Source organism: Pungitius pungitius, chromosome 4 (assembly GCF_949316345.1).
Source record: "Pungitius pungitius chromosome 4, fPunPun2.1, whole genome shotgun sequence".
Taxonomy (NCBI): domain Eukaryota; kingdom Metazoa; phylum Chordata; class Actinopteri; order Perciformes; family Gasterosteidae; genus Pungitius; species Pungitius pungitius.
The window spans coordinates 7,353,887-7,371,402 of record NC_084903.1 but is presented as its reverse complement, the minus strand read 5'-3'; the positions used below and the strand labels follow the sequence as shown (position 1 = coordinate 7,371,402).

Here is a 17,516-nt window from a genome sequence, read left to right as displayed (position 1 = left end):
TGATAATACCGCATTAATCTCCTAGCACTTGTTTTAAGACGATATTACATATAATGACAGGTACATGCTATGAACATACTATTTCTCTCTCTATCTCTCTTCCCTTCAGTCATCAGCTACAACAACAGGCCCTTCTGGTATTGCAAGAGAACCAAGTTCTGATTGATCAGCTCGAGGCTGAGCACGTTAAAGCCAAGGCCAGCCACAGCAGACACCATTCTGAAGGTATAACACCCACCTCAAAGCCGTTCTTCCTTGCCGACTGCGTGGGTGTCTCCGAGCACACACGCCACAAGGTGCCACAAACCTGTATCCCACAGCAGATGTTGTGTGCGTTTAAACAGTTATTACAAGAACTGGTTTGGTGAAGAAGTTCTGATTTGGTTTCAGAAATAATTCTTCAGTTTTTCCTTCTTTTAATGTTTATTTTATGTCTTAGAAAGTGACACAGCAGAGTTGGCTTCAAATCACACTTGAACTGCTCACATAGCTATTTTAAAGGTGAAAAGGAAGCCATCCAGCATATGAATCATGTGATCAGCGTGGCGCATAAACAAGCAGAGTCCTGCTTCTCGTCCCCCTGACTGTAGTTACCAAGGTGTCTAAGCAGCTGATGTTGTTGGAGGCGGAAAGGCAGCGTTTGCAGGAGGACCTGGAAGAGAGTAGGAGAAAGTTGCAGAAACATGTGAGGGAAGAACAAGTGCTGAAGACCCGACTCAAGGATGCCGTCACCTGGGAAGAGCACTGTAGCATGGACAGCAAACTTAGACGGTACGGCTGCAATGTCTCATTTTATCAAACACTTCTTACTCTAAAAGACGAATCAGTCGGCAATCAGCGCTGCTTCTTAATAGTTCTTTTCATTTTGATTAGTTTTTTTTATTAGTGATGCACATTCCAACATGTGTTAATGAAGAATGTACACTGCCCTTCATTGTGGCCAAATAGCCAAATGCCAGAGCTTCTTGTTGTCTTCTTTACAAAAGGTTTAATTATCTATTTAGTTGAAAATAGTTGTGTAGAATAGACAAGACAGACAGACGAGTAGCATCCAAAGCATTGCATGGATAATTGCTACAGACATGGGCACTGGGACACTGGCATGTGACAAACGTTCTACAGAATCCTTTCTGTAATTACTTCAGTTATATTGATACCAAGCCTGAAAACTCTGAAAACTGATGTTCACAAGTCAATCAAAACATGTGAGACTGAAACAGGTTTGTACATTTTAAAGTGAAACTATTTTAGGGTGGTCACCAAGAAGCTGTATATTTTGGTTTAATGTGCTGTACAATCTGCTCTTGGCTCTCAGGCAGTTGGAGCAGCAGGAGATTAGGAATAGGAGTGAGATGGACAATTTACTTCTCAGATTGTCCAGCCTTCAAGAGGAGAATAGGAGTCTGGCTCTGGATAAGGCCAACCTGAGTGCTGACAAAATGAGAATGGAGGCTGAGCAGGATCTCACCAAACAAGCCAACAGGTACTAAATGTACTAAATATACTTATACTCACACAAATGTTTGACACTTTCTTTTTACAGTATACTGCTACGGCTACTAATACTGCTGCTGACTAACATTTGCACCCAATACTAGTGTAGCTAATATCCCTAGCATTGCAATACATGTTTAAAAGTGAATGAAATTGACTGGGAAAGTCTTATAATACCGATAAACTGTTCATAAGTCGTTCATTTTTTAGTGTATGGTAAACATGTGATTATTTAAAGCCCCTTCACAGCCATTATCCACCCACACAGGTGATTTTTTTCATTTTGCTAGATTAGTGCTTCAGGAGTGTGCGGGCATGTACGTGGTTGCATCTATTAGGAGAGCAAAGCTTACGTCTCAATTATGCTTATTTGTGCTTGTAGCTTAGTGACCTCACGTGAGCATAGCTTATTTGTGCACTCAGCACAAATAAAATTAAATATGCCCTATAATGATTATATTCATTTTTTGAACAATAATAAAAGTCAAAGTCTGAACCAGAAGTTTAATTAAACATAAAAAAGACAAAAACAAAAAACACAAAGTCCTTCAATCTAATCACCAACCTCTTAATCAAACCATCAATTAGCTCACTCAGTTAATACCAAAGTGGTATTGTGCTGGTAGCTTGATGTCTGGTTGTTGGAAAGGTCAGCACTGTGATAAATAGAAGAATGATCAGAGCCCATTTTTTGCCATGTTCTAAAAAAATGTTATTTCCATCCAAAAAGAATAATCAATACAATATCTGAGTGCAAGATAGTTATTTAACACTCAGACACAAAATGAAGTTACCAGAGTAACTTTTCAACAGTATTTCACATCCTACCATAATCTAGACCAGGCTATTTTCAGTATATAATGTATTTTAGGATTTTCTGGGGATTAGAGCTGTTTTAATGTATGTGTTCTGGTCTGCCGTCTTCCTGTACTCCCCGGGGACGTGATCTGAGATTACGGTGGACTTTCTCATTCGGAAGTGTGAAGATTGTCAGGAGGTGTTTGATTAGCCAACAGGATCCTCAGCCTGCTCGCATCATGTCAGCAGGATCTCAAGACAGCATCCAGTTAGCTCTCTCTTTTCCTTCTCCAACTGTTCTATCCCTCCCTTAACCTCCGAGCCACTCTCGTACATTCTGTTTGAAATCTCTTCCCTTCTCCACCTTATTAGTCCTCCTATTTTTACCATACTCATTTTCCTTTCTGTCTCATTGCTTTTCTCTCTCCAATCTATTTCCTTTATGCTCTTGTCTATCTTTATCTATTAAACATTATGCTCTTCTCTTTTGTCTCTTCATCATGCAGGAAAGCTGAAAGGAGGATGAGTGCCTTGAAGAGACAGAAGGAAGAGTGCATGTTGAAAGAGGAAAAGACCCGGCATTACATGGGAGCTGTCCTTTCTGTGGCCGGCCATATTTCCCTGCAGAGGGACCAACTATTGCAAATGGTAGTTCCAATGCTATTGTAGAGATGACAGCATTTGTATGTCACGTGGTACACATGAATCACATGGAGTAGCAGCACTACTGACACTCTGGTGGGAATATGTATGTACCATAGAGGTGCAAGTGATATCCCAGACACCTTTATGCCCGAAACAATGGGCTACACATTGGACTTGGGTGTTACACATGATAATTCAGACACTCATGAGCATACAGTTGTAATGGAGGCTTGAAATGCATCAGGATTTTGGTATCTGGTGTTCGCTTGGTCAATACTAATGCTAATACTGTTAGACCATATTCATGTTTTGCTTACATGCAGGTATGCAGCCTCATAACCCATCTACAGACGCACCGACACGCCAATCTTATCTTTCCTACCAAAACTGTTTAGTACAACTATTATAACTGCCCTATTATTGCTTTAAAGAAAATCAACAAAAAGATATTCAGTACAGATGACAAAAGAAAACAACATTGATTTAAAAAAACTAAGCTAATCAAGAGCATTTAACTCAAAATTGCAAGGCAAGTCATGCACATACAGTACCTAGTGTTGTACTTAAACATATGTGCAGCAGGGCAGTACTGTCTCAGGGGAAATTACATAGTGGTATGAGGATGCTAAGTCAGCAAAATATATTATGCAAGAGTGATATGATATCATTAACTGTGTGCTCCAGAATAGTATGTAAAATGAATAAGTAATGATACTTAGGGTTTGTCTGTATTAATTATGAATATAATACCTTACATAATGTAATGAAAAAGGTTAGCACTATGTAGTGTGGGATATAGAACATAATGATAACTGTGGGATTTCTCTTAATGCGTTATATCCCATTCTATATTCTGCTCTACTATTTTATACCAAATTATGTTATTATAGGTATAGAAGACTTTCAGTATGTGTTGCAGTATTCTATATTCACATATAGTAAAATAACAACTAAGCTGTGTTGCTCCATATAGGCCAGTGAGAAGTTTTGGAGCAGCTGTGCAGTATGTTTTCAGCAGAGGCAGAAAAGCCAAAGGGCAGATATCGAGAACCTTTGGTTTTGGTGCAAGGAGTCTTTCATCTCGGGTGTAATTGATGACCATTTAGTGGAGCTTGGTGCAGCGTCCAGAGCTTCAGTGGAACAGCCAGAAGAAATGACACCCTGTGTCTTTTCTTAACCACTTATCCTTGACCTTGATTACAAAAAGGTCACAATGTCAAGTAACGTCAAACCAAAACAAATAATGCTAATCCAACAAAAATAACTCTGTTGGCTAAGTGTGTGAAAGACTTCTGAAAGTTTTCTGGTAAACGTTAAAAAGTCCAGGGACTGGCCTTTTAGAGAAAGAGTCAGAGATCATCATGCGTGGGAGGTCAGACTAAACACATTTTAGAAATGCGTCTGGACGAGAACACGTTTGTATGCGCACATTGAAATGTTTTCGGTTATTTGCTGCATGGGGGCAAGAACATGTCAGAGGTGTTTCTAGGAACAGATTTTAAAAAGACTGGATCATCTTTTAGTTTCATTTAGTCTTCATGTGACCCTCAAGATTACTCCATAGATGTTCGATAAAACTTCGATAAGTGAGTAGATCTACTAAAATCCACCAAAATGAAAATGATACATTTTGAGCAGTACAACACTTTCTTCTTAATTACTATAAAATAAAACGTACTGATCTTTAGAGGCAGAGAAAGGTTACATTGGGACCGTTTGGCTACAATTGCATTTTGTAGGCTGACAGATTTGAGTAATTTTCATTCATATCCTTTTTATTTTTTGCACGCCTACTGTACAACCTTTGATAATTATATTAAACTAAAAATAGATATTTTGTCTCAGTGTTTTTACTAACATGGGACTACTGTTATTAGGCAACAGTTCCATCCATCTCTCCTTCATTTCCTGTATCATCTCTCTCGTAATCCTTACTTTCTTTGGTGTGTTCCACCTCCCCCCCCTTAGATCAGTAACCCCTGTCTTTCTTCTCCTCCTCCCCAGACATCGGTTCTTCAGCAAGATAAGCAGGGATTCGTCAATAGAATCCTGAATGGCACGATACGATTTGGAAAACTACAGGAAGAAGTCAAAGTAAGTCTCTTTTCCATTCAAACACCACTGAGTTGTTGCCACTAACCTATGGCCAAAAAGTACCCTGCTGCATTGTCAGGCGGGATAGTCTGACGTAACTTGTTTTATCTTAAGTCCATTTTGTCTGAGATAACACTCCAATCTATTTCTTATTGATCAGCTGGCTCGAGTACACCTGATAATCCTCTCAAAATGCATAAATTGAGGAGCGCCCGCTCAAGCCGAGCTCATTGACTTTCTAGCTCTTCATTTATTTAACTTTAATATTTATTCATCTTTAATAGTGTAGCATTAGCGGCGCACAGCCAGTATGTGAAATGTAAAAGGACCAATGACAATATCTCTGTTTCACTGCTTCTGCTGGCAGCTGTGCTGCTTGCTCGCTTAAGTTACCGCTGCTCCTCATTACTTTCTAATGTCTGCAGCTGATACCAAGTACTTGAGAACGCTCTCAAGGTCCCAGTCTCGTCTTGGAACTGGTTTTACTCCGTCTTGTGTTAGTCTCAGACAGAGAGGCTCCGGATTGGATGCTGGAATTGCGATCCATTAATTAATTATTGGATTACCTGATTTTTAATTTAAATGTTCTACTTTTTCCCCATAGCCCCTTTGTTCAGATCTGCCGTAGCTATAATGCAAAAATGTTTTTTGTCCGTTAAATATCACCCTATAATTTATGATTTCAAAAAGGATTAATTTCCAATGTTTGCTATTGTACCATTGTCTTTTTGGTACAGGAGGCTGTAATTTCTATGGTCGTCATGACCAATCGTGAACAGGAAGAAAGAAAATTATTTTTTTCCTTATACATTCTAGGACCAAAATTGCATGGGTTCCATTCCTTTCCAGAAGGATAAAAAAAACATTATGACTATTCCATCAAATCACCATAGCAACCTTTTCTACATCTGCTTAACTACCATCTGAGTTTCACTCTTACTGCTGTGATGACAGTTGTGCTGCAATCCCAATTGGTACAGCCTGTCATTATTGTTTTGTTTGTCATTGCGAATGAGACCATGGCATTACTCCGGCAGCATTAGTGCCTTGCTCTAGGGTCAGTGCTTTGTGCTCCAGCTGTCAGCATCTGTTTTCATTCTTGCCACATGAGGGATAAACATCTCAGTGGGTCTGACAGTTTTATTTGTGTCTCTATAGCAACAATCTAAAGAGAAAGAGATGTGTTTGTGGGTTTGAATGTGATGTCTATTGGCTGTAATTAGACCATTGAAAGAGAAGAGCTGTACATGTTAGATGTGTAGAAGAAATTCCTTTAATATTTCCTTCAGTGTTTCCTACATGATTTTGTGAGACTGTTGGGGTTGGACTTCAGACCGGTTCATTCTCCCCTAGATATTTGGAAAAAAACAAACATTTTTTTTTAACCTTAAGGAATCTTTGTTGTCCTGCAAACACGGGTGCCATAGAAGGCTTGAAATAAAGCTAAGTGCATTGTGGCTACTCGGGCACTGTAATAAAATGAAACAGTCAATTTTATGTATATTGTTTAAAACAAATGATTTTGCGTTGGTGCAGCATCTTCCATCATATTTGATGACCTCACATAAATAAATTACAATAATAGTCCACCTGATGGTGGCACATTTTCACAAATGTTAATTTCAAAGGTTCTGGTTCTCACTTTTTATACCAAACCCTGAAATGCTTCCAAATGCCAGCAGCATTCTTTTTAGGGGCCATCGATGGTGGTTTAGGTACATGCTGTCACCTTATGAGTTAAAAAAATAAGAATCTTGTGTTTAGTATGTGCTAAAAAGAAAAAAAAGCTGAAAGAAACACCTGAAATAGTTTAAACATTCATTGATTCTGGCAATGGGACTTTTCTTCCCAATCAAAACTCTCTACACATAACATCAACCACGTTTAATCACAGGATTGCATCGATATTTGTATGTCTTTTGTCAAGGGGTTGTGACCTTTGGCCCTGGAAAATGAAGGATTCTTACAGTCCCCCCCCCCCCCTCACACACACTTTATTTAATTGTGTTGGCTAGAGTTTGTTAGAAAAGGTTATTATTTTTACAGCCTGAAAACCAGATTTTTTTTTAAATACTCATTTGCTTCAACTGCACACATCGTGTAATTTGAAGAAAGAAAGGGTCTATATGCAAACAGAAGAGTTAGGTGAGGTCTTTCCTTGAAGTGTAACCTGCCACTCAGCTCAGAAAGATGAAGGCAGAGTCCTGTTGATGTCAGATGTTACCAGCAGGCCAAACGCTCCACTGACGAGGACTCCGTCTTACTGCTCTGCCAACTCCAGCAGAAAAGGAAATCTTGTTCTAACAGCCGTCACTGTCTCTCATCTCTCTTTCGATTTTGTTTCCTTTTTTCCTTTTACTCCCTATTGTCCTTGTCTCTGACCAGATTTAGCACTTTGTTGCTTTATTATCTCTCAACTCAACCTAAATGATAGATAAGAGGCTGATTGATCTCTTTTGAGTTAGAAATACTATCATGCTCGGTTACCATCATTATATGTGAAATAAATTGTTTTGTTTTTATTCTTTTGGTGCACTATAAAAGTAATCTTGTAGAGCCAGATCTCACCACTATTGTGAAGGTTTAAAGAATATTAAGAGAAAATAAACAAAAGGACCAAGAGACATTACACATCCAGTGGATTAGAGATTAAAATGCCCTGTTTTTTCCCAAATAAGCCACCACCTGTGGGATTTTGTTTGTTTGAAGTGTAACAAAAATCGGCATCGACAAACCGCATCCTGCCTCGTTGAGGGGATGAGACACACTTTGCAAGATTGACCTTTGACGACAGCAGTGTTGACTCTTGTGAAGTGAGTCAGCCGGCAGACAAAAGCACACAAGCAACATATAGAAAATAATTCTCCATTTATTTTATTGTCTAGTAGCTTCTGAAACCAGAAGTGTAGCACTAGTCTGAGAGTTGCTGCTGTCAATCAAAGGAGAAACACAGGCAAACACAGAGGGAGTGGTTCCAGAGACAGTGACAGAAAGCACGGAGTGAATGTAGAGCCCCACATGAGAGAATGAACAGGACTAACCACACGTTTTAGAGCAATGGTTTAGCACAAAAAACACTTTTTTTTCTCCAAAATCCTACATTTCCTTTTTTCATGAGAAACATAATTATCTGAAGTTTGTTATTTCAATCTTAAGCCCTGGGTCCTCAGTTATCAACATTACACAGAAATGGTTGACTCCTACAAGTTAAAATCACTTGTGCATAATTGCTCCAGGTAGTGAGAATGCCATCAAGTTCTAAACCGCCATGCCCATGAAAACCATGTCCCACATAATGAAACATAATGAAACATTTCATTTAGAGCCATAACCTTTTTTCTTCATTTCTCCTTAAATTCCACCTGTTTTTGGGTACGACTGCAGCAACTCAAGATGTCTCCAAAGATTCTATCACACTGAAATGTACGTTTTGGTCTCAACTACTTTTCATTCCCCGCAAAGCTTCAGCAGACTAAATCAAGACGACAAGGAACTGAACAGGAGGGTTGTTGCTTATCAAAAAACCTGAGATATGAGTCTGGTCTCTGCCTCAGATGTGCTAAATCCAGTCAATGTAATAATGCAGGGGGAGAAAGAGGAGCAGGGCACATTAAGAAAAGCAAAGCTCACAACCTCACCGCATGTAGACCATAGCCGCCAAAGCTCGCCGTGAGGGTTGATTAGGTCAAATATTATGCTATTCACAATCGCTATGGTTGCTATTAGTATTCAGTCCTTGACGCATCACATAGAAACATTTCAAACATACAAGCCATTTCCTGTGATTGTTTAACAAAACGCTGAAATCGGAGAAGCTCTACTTACGCAGTTTCATGAACTGTGGGACGTTTGGATGAATCGAGTTTCAACAAGGATTCAACCCATAAAACCCATCTTTTGTTCAACTTGCACGGAGGAGAGATATTTTGGTAACATGTGTTATCAGTGCTGGCTTAGGGACCTGAGGAACACTCACTGTAAAAAGAAGTAATCAGCTTTTTTCAAGTGGTGTCCAAAGTCGGATACAACTTAGATCTCCCTCCTCTTTTGTCATCCGGATACTCCCAATCATCCAGGAATGCTTAAATGCGTTTGTTAATCAACTGAAGAGCATCCTAGGAGTACAAAGTTAATACTCATCTTACGTTACTGGTTTCTGTGGCGGACTTGAATAGTCAGTCTTAAAAAAATGAGGGCCAAGGACTCTGTGCTGTCGTCATGAAAGGTCTGCTCTCAAACCATTTGACACAGTAAGTCATACACACGGCACACAACAAATGTTAGGGGTAGAAATATCTTCCAGAAATATAGGCATAGCCCCCCCCCCTGCTCAAACCAACGCATCCTGTGGGCTCTGAGTTGCAGTGGGCCAATACTCAAGGTCCCTGCACTGGCCCATTATGAGTTAGTCAACTGTTGGCATCATAGGTACCGACGGGTAAAAGCACATCAAAATTCCTGTTCAGTGCAGCTGCCTTTGTCCCGTCCAGTCATCCCCGTGAGTAACAGTCACACATGCCCTGGCACAGGCACTGGCAGAACCCGTACACCAGGCAAACTGTCAGACTCGACGGCACCAAGCTAACGCAAGCAATGCCCAGTGTCACTCTCTGGATCACCAGCAGGTAGATTCCTAGAGGCAGCGAGCCAAAGTATAAGAAGCCCAGCAGCCAGACCAGAATGCGTGGCACGTGATTGCAGAACTTGGACAGGGCGTCCTGTTCCGCCAGCCCGTTGGAGCCCATCGACACAGAGTCCAGGCTCTGCTCGGCGAAGACGTCGGAGCTTCCGTTTCTGCTCGGGGAGCGCTGCGCCTCCCCCTGCACTTCCATTATGGTGATGACCAGGCAGTTGGAGGAGTCGCGGGATGGGCTCGAGGAGGAGAAACTCGTTGGAGTCAGGAGCACCTCCCTGTTCTTGTCGGAGCTCCAGGATTTGTCCCGCATCGCCAGACGGGACATTATGATGGCGTCGTCGGGGAGGGCTGACACCTCGTACTCTGAGACCTCAGTCTGGTGTCTGCAGAAGGGGCAGGAGATGAAGTCCGTCCCGTCGGCGATGTCCAGGATCTTGATGAGGCAGCGGACGCAGACCCGGTGCAGGCAGTCCAGGACCTTAGGCCTGCGGTTGTGGGCATTGTAGCGTTGATAGCAGATTTTACACTCCAGCTCCTCGGGTGGAGGAGAGTCCTTCTCTTCAGCCTGAGCGCCGCTCATCTTCGAGTCATGTTCTACGGGAAGGCAAGAGAAGTGTCAAGACAGAGATACAGTGAGAAGAAAGAGAGTGTTGAATGCAGTGCAGTATTTGCACTCTGAGGCTGCTGCTACACACCTGGATCAGACTATGACCTAATACAGGAGGTTTTGTGAGCGCAGACTAAAAACAAGCACGGGCTCACTGCAGAACTCCTTGTCCCCTCGTCAGGGAGGAAGAGTTTCACAAAGAACAGGAGCCCTAAAGCACACACACACACATACACAGTGTGGAGAACCCCCAACTGGCTGACGACCTGAATGTTTTCTACTGCGCAGGTTTGATTAGCCCGCTCCCCCCCCCCCCACTGTCCCGCCATCATCAAACAATCACCCAGGCCCCCTGCCTCTTTCTGCCTCCTTCTGCCTCCTTCTCATCTCTCCCAATCGCCCCCCACCAGCACTGAAGAGCTGCAAAGAGGACGTGAGCCGGCTCTTCCACAGACTGAAGATGAGAGAAGCCTCATTCTGGACATGTTTTTATTTTTCTTGTTTATTTGAATGTTTGCGGAGAACAAAGTGCAAACCAGAGTAAAATGGATGCATGCATAAGCATACGTGGCCATTAAAGCCCATTTTGATTCTGGTTGTGATTCTGATTTAATGTGACTTTAAGTTTAACTTTAACTTGCATTGGAACTAGTAGATGTTTGAGGGAAAGGTCAGTGTTGACCCGATTCTCTGGCTGCTGGTGTTCTGTGTACGTGCTGGTGATGAATGATTTATGGTTTGGGAGTTGGATCAGGGTGTGAACCCACAGCTCTTTGTGACATGGACTGCTATTGATCTTTGGGGAGAGTTGGGAGGAATAGCAAAATTTCCTGTCTCCTGATTTTGTGTTAAATACAAAGCTGTTGCAGATCTCAAGCCTCTTATCTGTTGTTTATTTGATCGTCTAGGATACGCAATTAAATGTCTTTATTAAAAACCTATTGCTCATTGTTTGTAAATACATCCATTATTACAGAACTATTGCAAGAAAACAACCCAGACTATCTGTGGAAATTGTTGAGTTAAAAAAAAAGAATACAACTCTTTGGCCCATTTATTTTCCTGAGGTTAGTGCACTGATGTCACCCCATCGAGGCATTATTATTGATCAAATACTACAGATTCAAGCATGGCACTCCTGAGTTGCATAATTAATGGCTGACACAAAAGAACGTCTCACGGTTACGTATGTAACCTTCGTTCCCTGAAGGGAACGAGACGCTGCGTAAAGACGCTGTGGGAACGCCCCTGCCCCCGCGGCATGAAGCACGTGTAAAATCTAACCAATGGCGAGCTGGTACGTCATAGGCGGGGACGCCGGACCAGGGCGCTATAAAGGGACCCGAAGGGCAGGACCATTCATCTCTGAAAGGCCGAATCGAGTGCCACGGGCAGGCCGGGAGTATGGCAGAACGTTTACGCAGCGTTCGGGGAACGAAGGTTACATACATAACCGAGAGACGTTCCCTCTCAGGGAACTCGAGCTGCGTAAAGACGCTGTGGGAACCCTATACCCACTCACCATATGAGCAAGTGACCGTGGTGTGAAGTTTTAAAAACGCACACTCAGACGAGCGATAAGCAAGTGTGATGGCCTAAACCACCCACTTGCTCATCCTCTGCTTAGTTACCGGGCCGCCAGTGTTTGGGAGGCCCGAAACACACGAACAGCTGTTCGGAGAGCCTACACAGGGAGGTCCTGCGGACGTACAGGTCTAGGGCTCTGAATGGGCAGAGGAGGTTAAGCTTTGTCTGGTCCGACGTTTTTCTTTTCTCAGGACGGGAGAGGACAGAAAGCCTGCAGCACAATAGGCCCGACCGTAGCGGATGGGACCGTAGGAATGTAGCCAGGGGAAGGGAGAAGAACGCCTTCACCATACCGGGTGCAAATTCCAAGCACGATGGGGCCACCGGAGAGACCCTCTAGTACGATGGCCAAGTCCCACGGGACTCTAGTGCTGGCCGCTGGCCTTAGCCTCAGGGTGCCACGAAGGAAGCGGGATGCCAGCGGGTGTCTCCCCAGAGAACGCCCATCTAGTGGGGTATGGGCTGCCGACAGGGCCGTCACCTATACTTTGATGGTGGACGGGAATAAACCTGTGGCAAACTCTCCTGCAGGAACTCCAGTACCTAACCGACTGGGCAGTTAACTGAGTCCAGCTGTCGTTGCCCATACCAAGTGGCAGAGCAGCTTTCATCTACCGGTGTACGCCTTCCTTGTGGCGGGGGCTCTGGAGTGGCGGATGGTCTCCACGACTTCGGTCAAGAGACCGGCTCCAAAACTGTTTCACAGTGAGTGGCTGGCCTAGATTGTCCTGCTTGACTGCGGAGAGGATCGAAACTACTCGAGCGGGAGACGGATGTGCCCGCATCGTGGTCGAATCCCAAACAACGCTCATGAAGGTGGTCTTATGCACCGGAGACAGCACGCTTTTCCTGACATTGAGTCTCAGCCACCAGACGGTTGATGTGGGCAAGCACAACACCTCTATGTTGGTACGGGGTGAGAGGGCTAGGCCGAAGAGCCCAATATTGGTAAGCTTTCTCCCCAAAAGCGAACCTCAGGAACTTCCTGTCATTGGAGGATGGAAAATAAGCGTCCTGGAGAACTACCGTGACAAACCAGTCCTCGGACCTGATCTGTGCCGCGATCTGTTTGAGAGTGAGCATCTTGAAGCTCAACTCCGCAACAGCGCGGTTCAACGGTGGAGATCTAGTATCTCTTCTCCCTTTCGGACGCCAACCCCCATCCTCCTTTGGAACGGTGAAGTAGCGGCTGTAGTAGCCCAACTCTCGGTCTGGAGGGAGAACTCGTTCCGAGGCTCCCATCCCTCCGATGTCTGCGCCTGCCTGCTGTGGGTAGTACCCCGCGAAATCGAGGGGGCCGCCACCTGAACTGGGTGGCGTAGCCTCCGTCGATTGTGCGCAGGACCCATTGAGATACATTGGGGCGGGCTCGCCACTCTCCCAATAAGTCTCTCTGGGGCACCGGCCCCTCGGGGTCTCTGGACGTCTCGGGTCTTCAGACACAGTGCCCAGTAACAGCGTACTGGCAGGGAAGCGCTAGTGTCGTAGCGCCGGAACCCTCCCCGGAGGGGGCGAACGGCCCTCAGGCTCGCGCTCGCTGGACCCGGTCGTGCCCCGAAGCGGCGGCGGGGACAACGGACCGACTCCCGGAGAGTACCGGGGAGAAGGGAGCACTGAAAAAATGCAGTGACACCCTAGCCGCCACTAGCCCCGCGGACCTGGCGTCGACGGGCTCTTACGAGGTAGCACCATCGTATGCAGGCAGGAAGCCGCCTGCACTGCCGCCGAGCCAGGGCCGCATCCCCGGCCGGCATGCTAGCATAGCCATGTCGCTTAGCCTCCGCCACTGACGAATACAAAGGCGCACGCGGGTTGTAAACGCTCCTCAGTGAAGAGAGCTCGACGGGAAGACGGGATTGCCACACACAATCTGCACAGTTAGCCCCCCAAAGGCCAGCTGAGCGTGCTCCACGCCTAGGCAGACAACACAGGCGTGTCGTCTGAGTCACGGCCCGTAATAAAACGGGTGCAAGGGGGGACACATTTTCCCTTCGGGTCCCTTTATAGCGCCCTGGTCCGGCGTCCCCGCCTATGACGAGCAGCTCACGCAGGGGCGTTCCCACAGCGTCTTTACGCAGCTTGAGTTCCCTGAGAGGGAAATCCAGCTTCCTCCATGGAGAAACGGAGCACTTTGTCAGTCATAATTAAAAGGTTAAATAGCTGCAAGCATAGATCCATAGACACCTAGCATGAATAGGAATGGGGTTAAGGAGACCCCACCCTCTGCACTCCTCCTCCACAGACCTTTACTGTGGCATTAATGAGATCGCTGTCATCTTCAAGTACATGAAAACATTTTTAAGATTTCAACGTCTTCACACAATGAAAGTACAACACCTACAATGCTTACGAATGAATGATTTGTTCTTTATTTTTAATTAGCTGGATTAATTTTCACATCTTTTGAAGCCTTTGAGTGTGAAACTGAAGAGATGGGACCACGTGTTGTCAGGATTTTAATTAGTAAACGTAACCTTCGGGCAACAAGTAGTTTCAATAATTGAACTTCATGTTTTTGTGCAGCGTTCACCTGCTGATGTGCTGCTAAATGTTTGCTGGTGACATAACGTGAGGCCTGTTGCTGTGACTGGAATGAAAGTAATGTGTTGATGGGGTTCACTGTGGCCATGGTGGTAATCTTATGAGTAGTAATTATCGTGGTACCTCCAGGATACGGTGGTAAGATGATACTATGTTAATAACTTACTTCCCATTACTTTGATGATGATAACCCTGGTACATAAACACCGAAATAGGCACATTTAACACAATTGTTTATTTTGGCTTGAAATGCCCCACCATGATACGTAGATTTAAGATGAACCCTGACATGAATCTTACAAACCAAAGACCCATTCCGTCTTACGGTATCCTACATGTACCCTTACACGGCCTGATGGGAGAGCCATGTGACGTGACCAGAGCACAAAAGCAACTCATCTGTCATTAGTCTAAAACAACACAGTTAGCCAGCAGAGTTATGATTCTCAAGCTTAAAACCTGAACCGTCTCCCAGAAGCCGTACGTACTCCAATCAAACATTCCGTTGACATTCAGAGTAGATTAATTTCCACCTACACTTTATATATATTATATTGCTTATATTTATATATATATATATGCTATATATTGCTTATATTTCTAAATACATCCGAGCCATGTGCTCATCTGTTGTTCTGTAAACCACCCTGTGGATTTCTTATCATTCCCTGAAGGCTGTGGAATAGTTGGGATCACACAAAAGGGACGGGATGCTTAAGTGGCAAATCCGTGATTTTCAAATCCATAATAAAAATCCCCTGGTCAACTTGGAAAATGTGGATAAGAATGAGAGGCACTCTCCGCTCCACCACTAGGAATCAATCCCAAAGCCTCAGTGTTCTACACAGTCTATTCAATTTATGATTTTTAAAAACGATACCAATCCTCCTTTCTACCCAGTTAGAACATCACTTATCTTTTTTTTTTTTTTTACGTAAGAACAATATTATACAATTTTGAAACCTTATATTGTTGTTTACACATTGTTAGAGCAATCATTTTTGTTTTAATTTCTGATACATGTGTGATTTGAATAATGGATGTTTGATTCCTGCTTTGAATAATTCCTTTGTTTGGCAAGTATTTGTTTACTAATTGATCATCTGTGATAAGAGGAAGGGGAAGGGCATTGGCACAGTCTTGACTACAAACAAAAAGACGAGAGTGCTTTCGTGAGCTACAACTTCAGTTACCTCATACCTTACTTTACTTCGTCATTAGAAAGTCCCCCTCCCATTGAGCACATGCTATATAAAGAAAAGCCAGGAATCCATTCATTCATGACCATTAAATATAGATTGAATAGGTGGGTGTTGCACTTGTAGTTTCCCAGCATGCCTCTCTGTGACTTGCTGACTGTTTAATATTTCAGTCAGCAGTCTGTTGGGTTAAAAAGGCTGATGACAGATTTGTTTGTCACGCATCTTCACACATGAACTTAACCATAAAGGTGATATCATCATTTGCAATACGAACATACATTTACATTTCCTTATCCAGAAAGAATCTTCTTTTATACATTTGGAACATTTTCAAACATTGACTGATTCAGCTTATTGTTTTACTTTTGTGCTTAATTTATTGGTGCTTTGCTATATTTAAATGGCACTTCACTGAATATGCATTACCACTGCACCGTTCCCAGAAATATAACAGATAAAGATTTTGGTTTTATCGCTGCAACCATTTGGCTTTATAGTTTTTAGCTTTATATTTTATGGTCTTTTGCTTTTGTCCGCAGGGGCTGTGCTTTGAGTTGAATATTTGCATCGTAGCGTACTCTACATAGATTTCCACTGGGTCAGAAAACTACCAGGATTTTATATTCTTTTTATATTGTAGGATCGTCTGCTTGTCAACCTTGAAATTGTTTTTAGCTCTGCCTTGGACGGTGAATACATTCTGTATCATACCCATGAGGAATCAATCCCAAAGCCCCATGGAGAAGAAAAAACTAAATTACAGCTGTGTTTCCTGCTGGAAACACACACACACACACACACACACACACACACACACACACACACACACACACATTGCATCTGTGAGGCTGTTCACAGTTCTCTGAAGGGATTCTTTAGGATTACTGCTCACTGGCAATCGGGAGCAGCAGCTGGCGACCACTGGAGTGTCAGTTGTGTTTTTGGTTGACATACAAACCCTCCACTTGTTGTGTTACCAACTCCACATTGAGAGGGAAGAAATACAGGCCAACCAGCTTCCTCTTTCGTTGTGTAGGTCTGAGTACAAGTGCTGTGACTGATGATCCGTTGCTGTGTGGCGGACGGGTTAATTGATCGATTGACTAAGTGATAGTGTTTTTATGAATTTATTTCTTTTCCTTTCTTTTATGACCGTAACTGTAGCACTTTGGGATTTGTTTCAAATGTAAAGTGCATTACAAATAAAATCAATTATTATTATTATTATTATGATATAGTTGGTCTCCACTGTAAATACGCTTTGTTCAAAAGGTGAAGCATTGTTTTGAAGGTGGTTATGGCGCTTCAGTGTAGACTGGAGAAGGAACAGCAAAGGAGGAGGTCACCTGAAGCTGATATTTGACATTGAACCATTGATGGAGTCCTGTCGCTTCAAAACTAGAAATTGTCTTATCGATTTCCGGAGTAATTATAGCTCCTCTTACTCTGGAGAAGTGAGCCTAGGCTGAAGATGAAACTATTTTCAGGGTTAGACCCCTTCACCTTAATCCGCAGGTAGCGATCCATAGGAACTTGTCTGTGGTCTTGAAGGAGGAAAGAAATGTTTACATATCGTATGGGCCTGGGAGTGGAGGCGGAATTCAGCACCCTAGCGTTCAAAATTTCACACAGACTGAAAGCAGCTGCGGAAAATAGATTGAAGCTACATCTCATTTGTCTCTGCCTAACCTGGGACACAGTGAATAAACACAGTGTGTTCCTACCTCAGCTGATTATACCATTGTGAATGATAATATATCCGTTGTCAGTGTTGGGAAAGTTCACTTTCTACATGAACTAGTTCAAAGTTCAGTTCACAAATTTAGAAATGAACTCATTCAGTTCATAGTTCAAACTTAAATATTTGAACTAAGTTCACAGTTTCAACTAGTTCAGTTCTTTTTTTTCCATA

General features: G+C 43.3%; 2 protein-coding genes across 6 annotated transcripts in view; one reads left to right on the top strand and one right to left on the bottom strand.

Moving 5' to 3' along the window:
* cep89 (centrosomal protein 89) overlaps positions 1–17,516 on the top strand; it is a 49,327-nt gene that overhangs the window by 8,827 nt on the left and 22,984 nt on the right. For all 3 annotated transcript variants that reach the window (XR_009956015.1, XM_037483428.2, XM_062561691.1), the window contains exons 12-16: positions 110–225; positions 591–771; positions 1,316–1,483; positions 2,799–2,940; positions 4,942–5,031. Coding sequence is in view for 2 of the 3 variants with exons in the window: in XM_037483428.2 (XP_037339325.1) it covers positions 110–225; positions 591–771; positions 1,316–1,483; positions 2,799–2,940; positions 4,942–5,031 (697 nt within the window). In the remaining variant the exon portion in view is untranslated. The remainder of the gene's footprint in view (positions 1–109; positions 226–590; positions 772–1,315; positions 1,484–2,798; positions 2,941–4,941; positions 5,032–17,516) is intronic.
* Positions 7,019–17,516, bottom strand: part of zgc:165481 (uncharacterized protein LOC100073327 homolog) — a 33,541-nt gene continuing 23,043 nt past the window's right edge. For 2 of the 3 annotated variants that reach the window (XM_062561693.1, XM_062561692.1), the window contains exon 3: positions 7,019–10,261. In XM_062561693.1, the coding sequence (XP_062417677.1) occupies positions 9,522–10,261 (740 nt within the window). In that variant the 3' untranslated portion in view covers positions 7,019–9,521. The remainder of the gene's footprint in view (positions 10,262–17,516) is intronic. The other variant, XM_037483839.2, reaches the window with a different exon arrangement.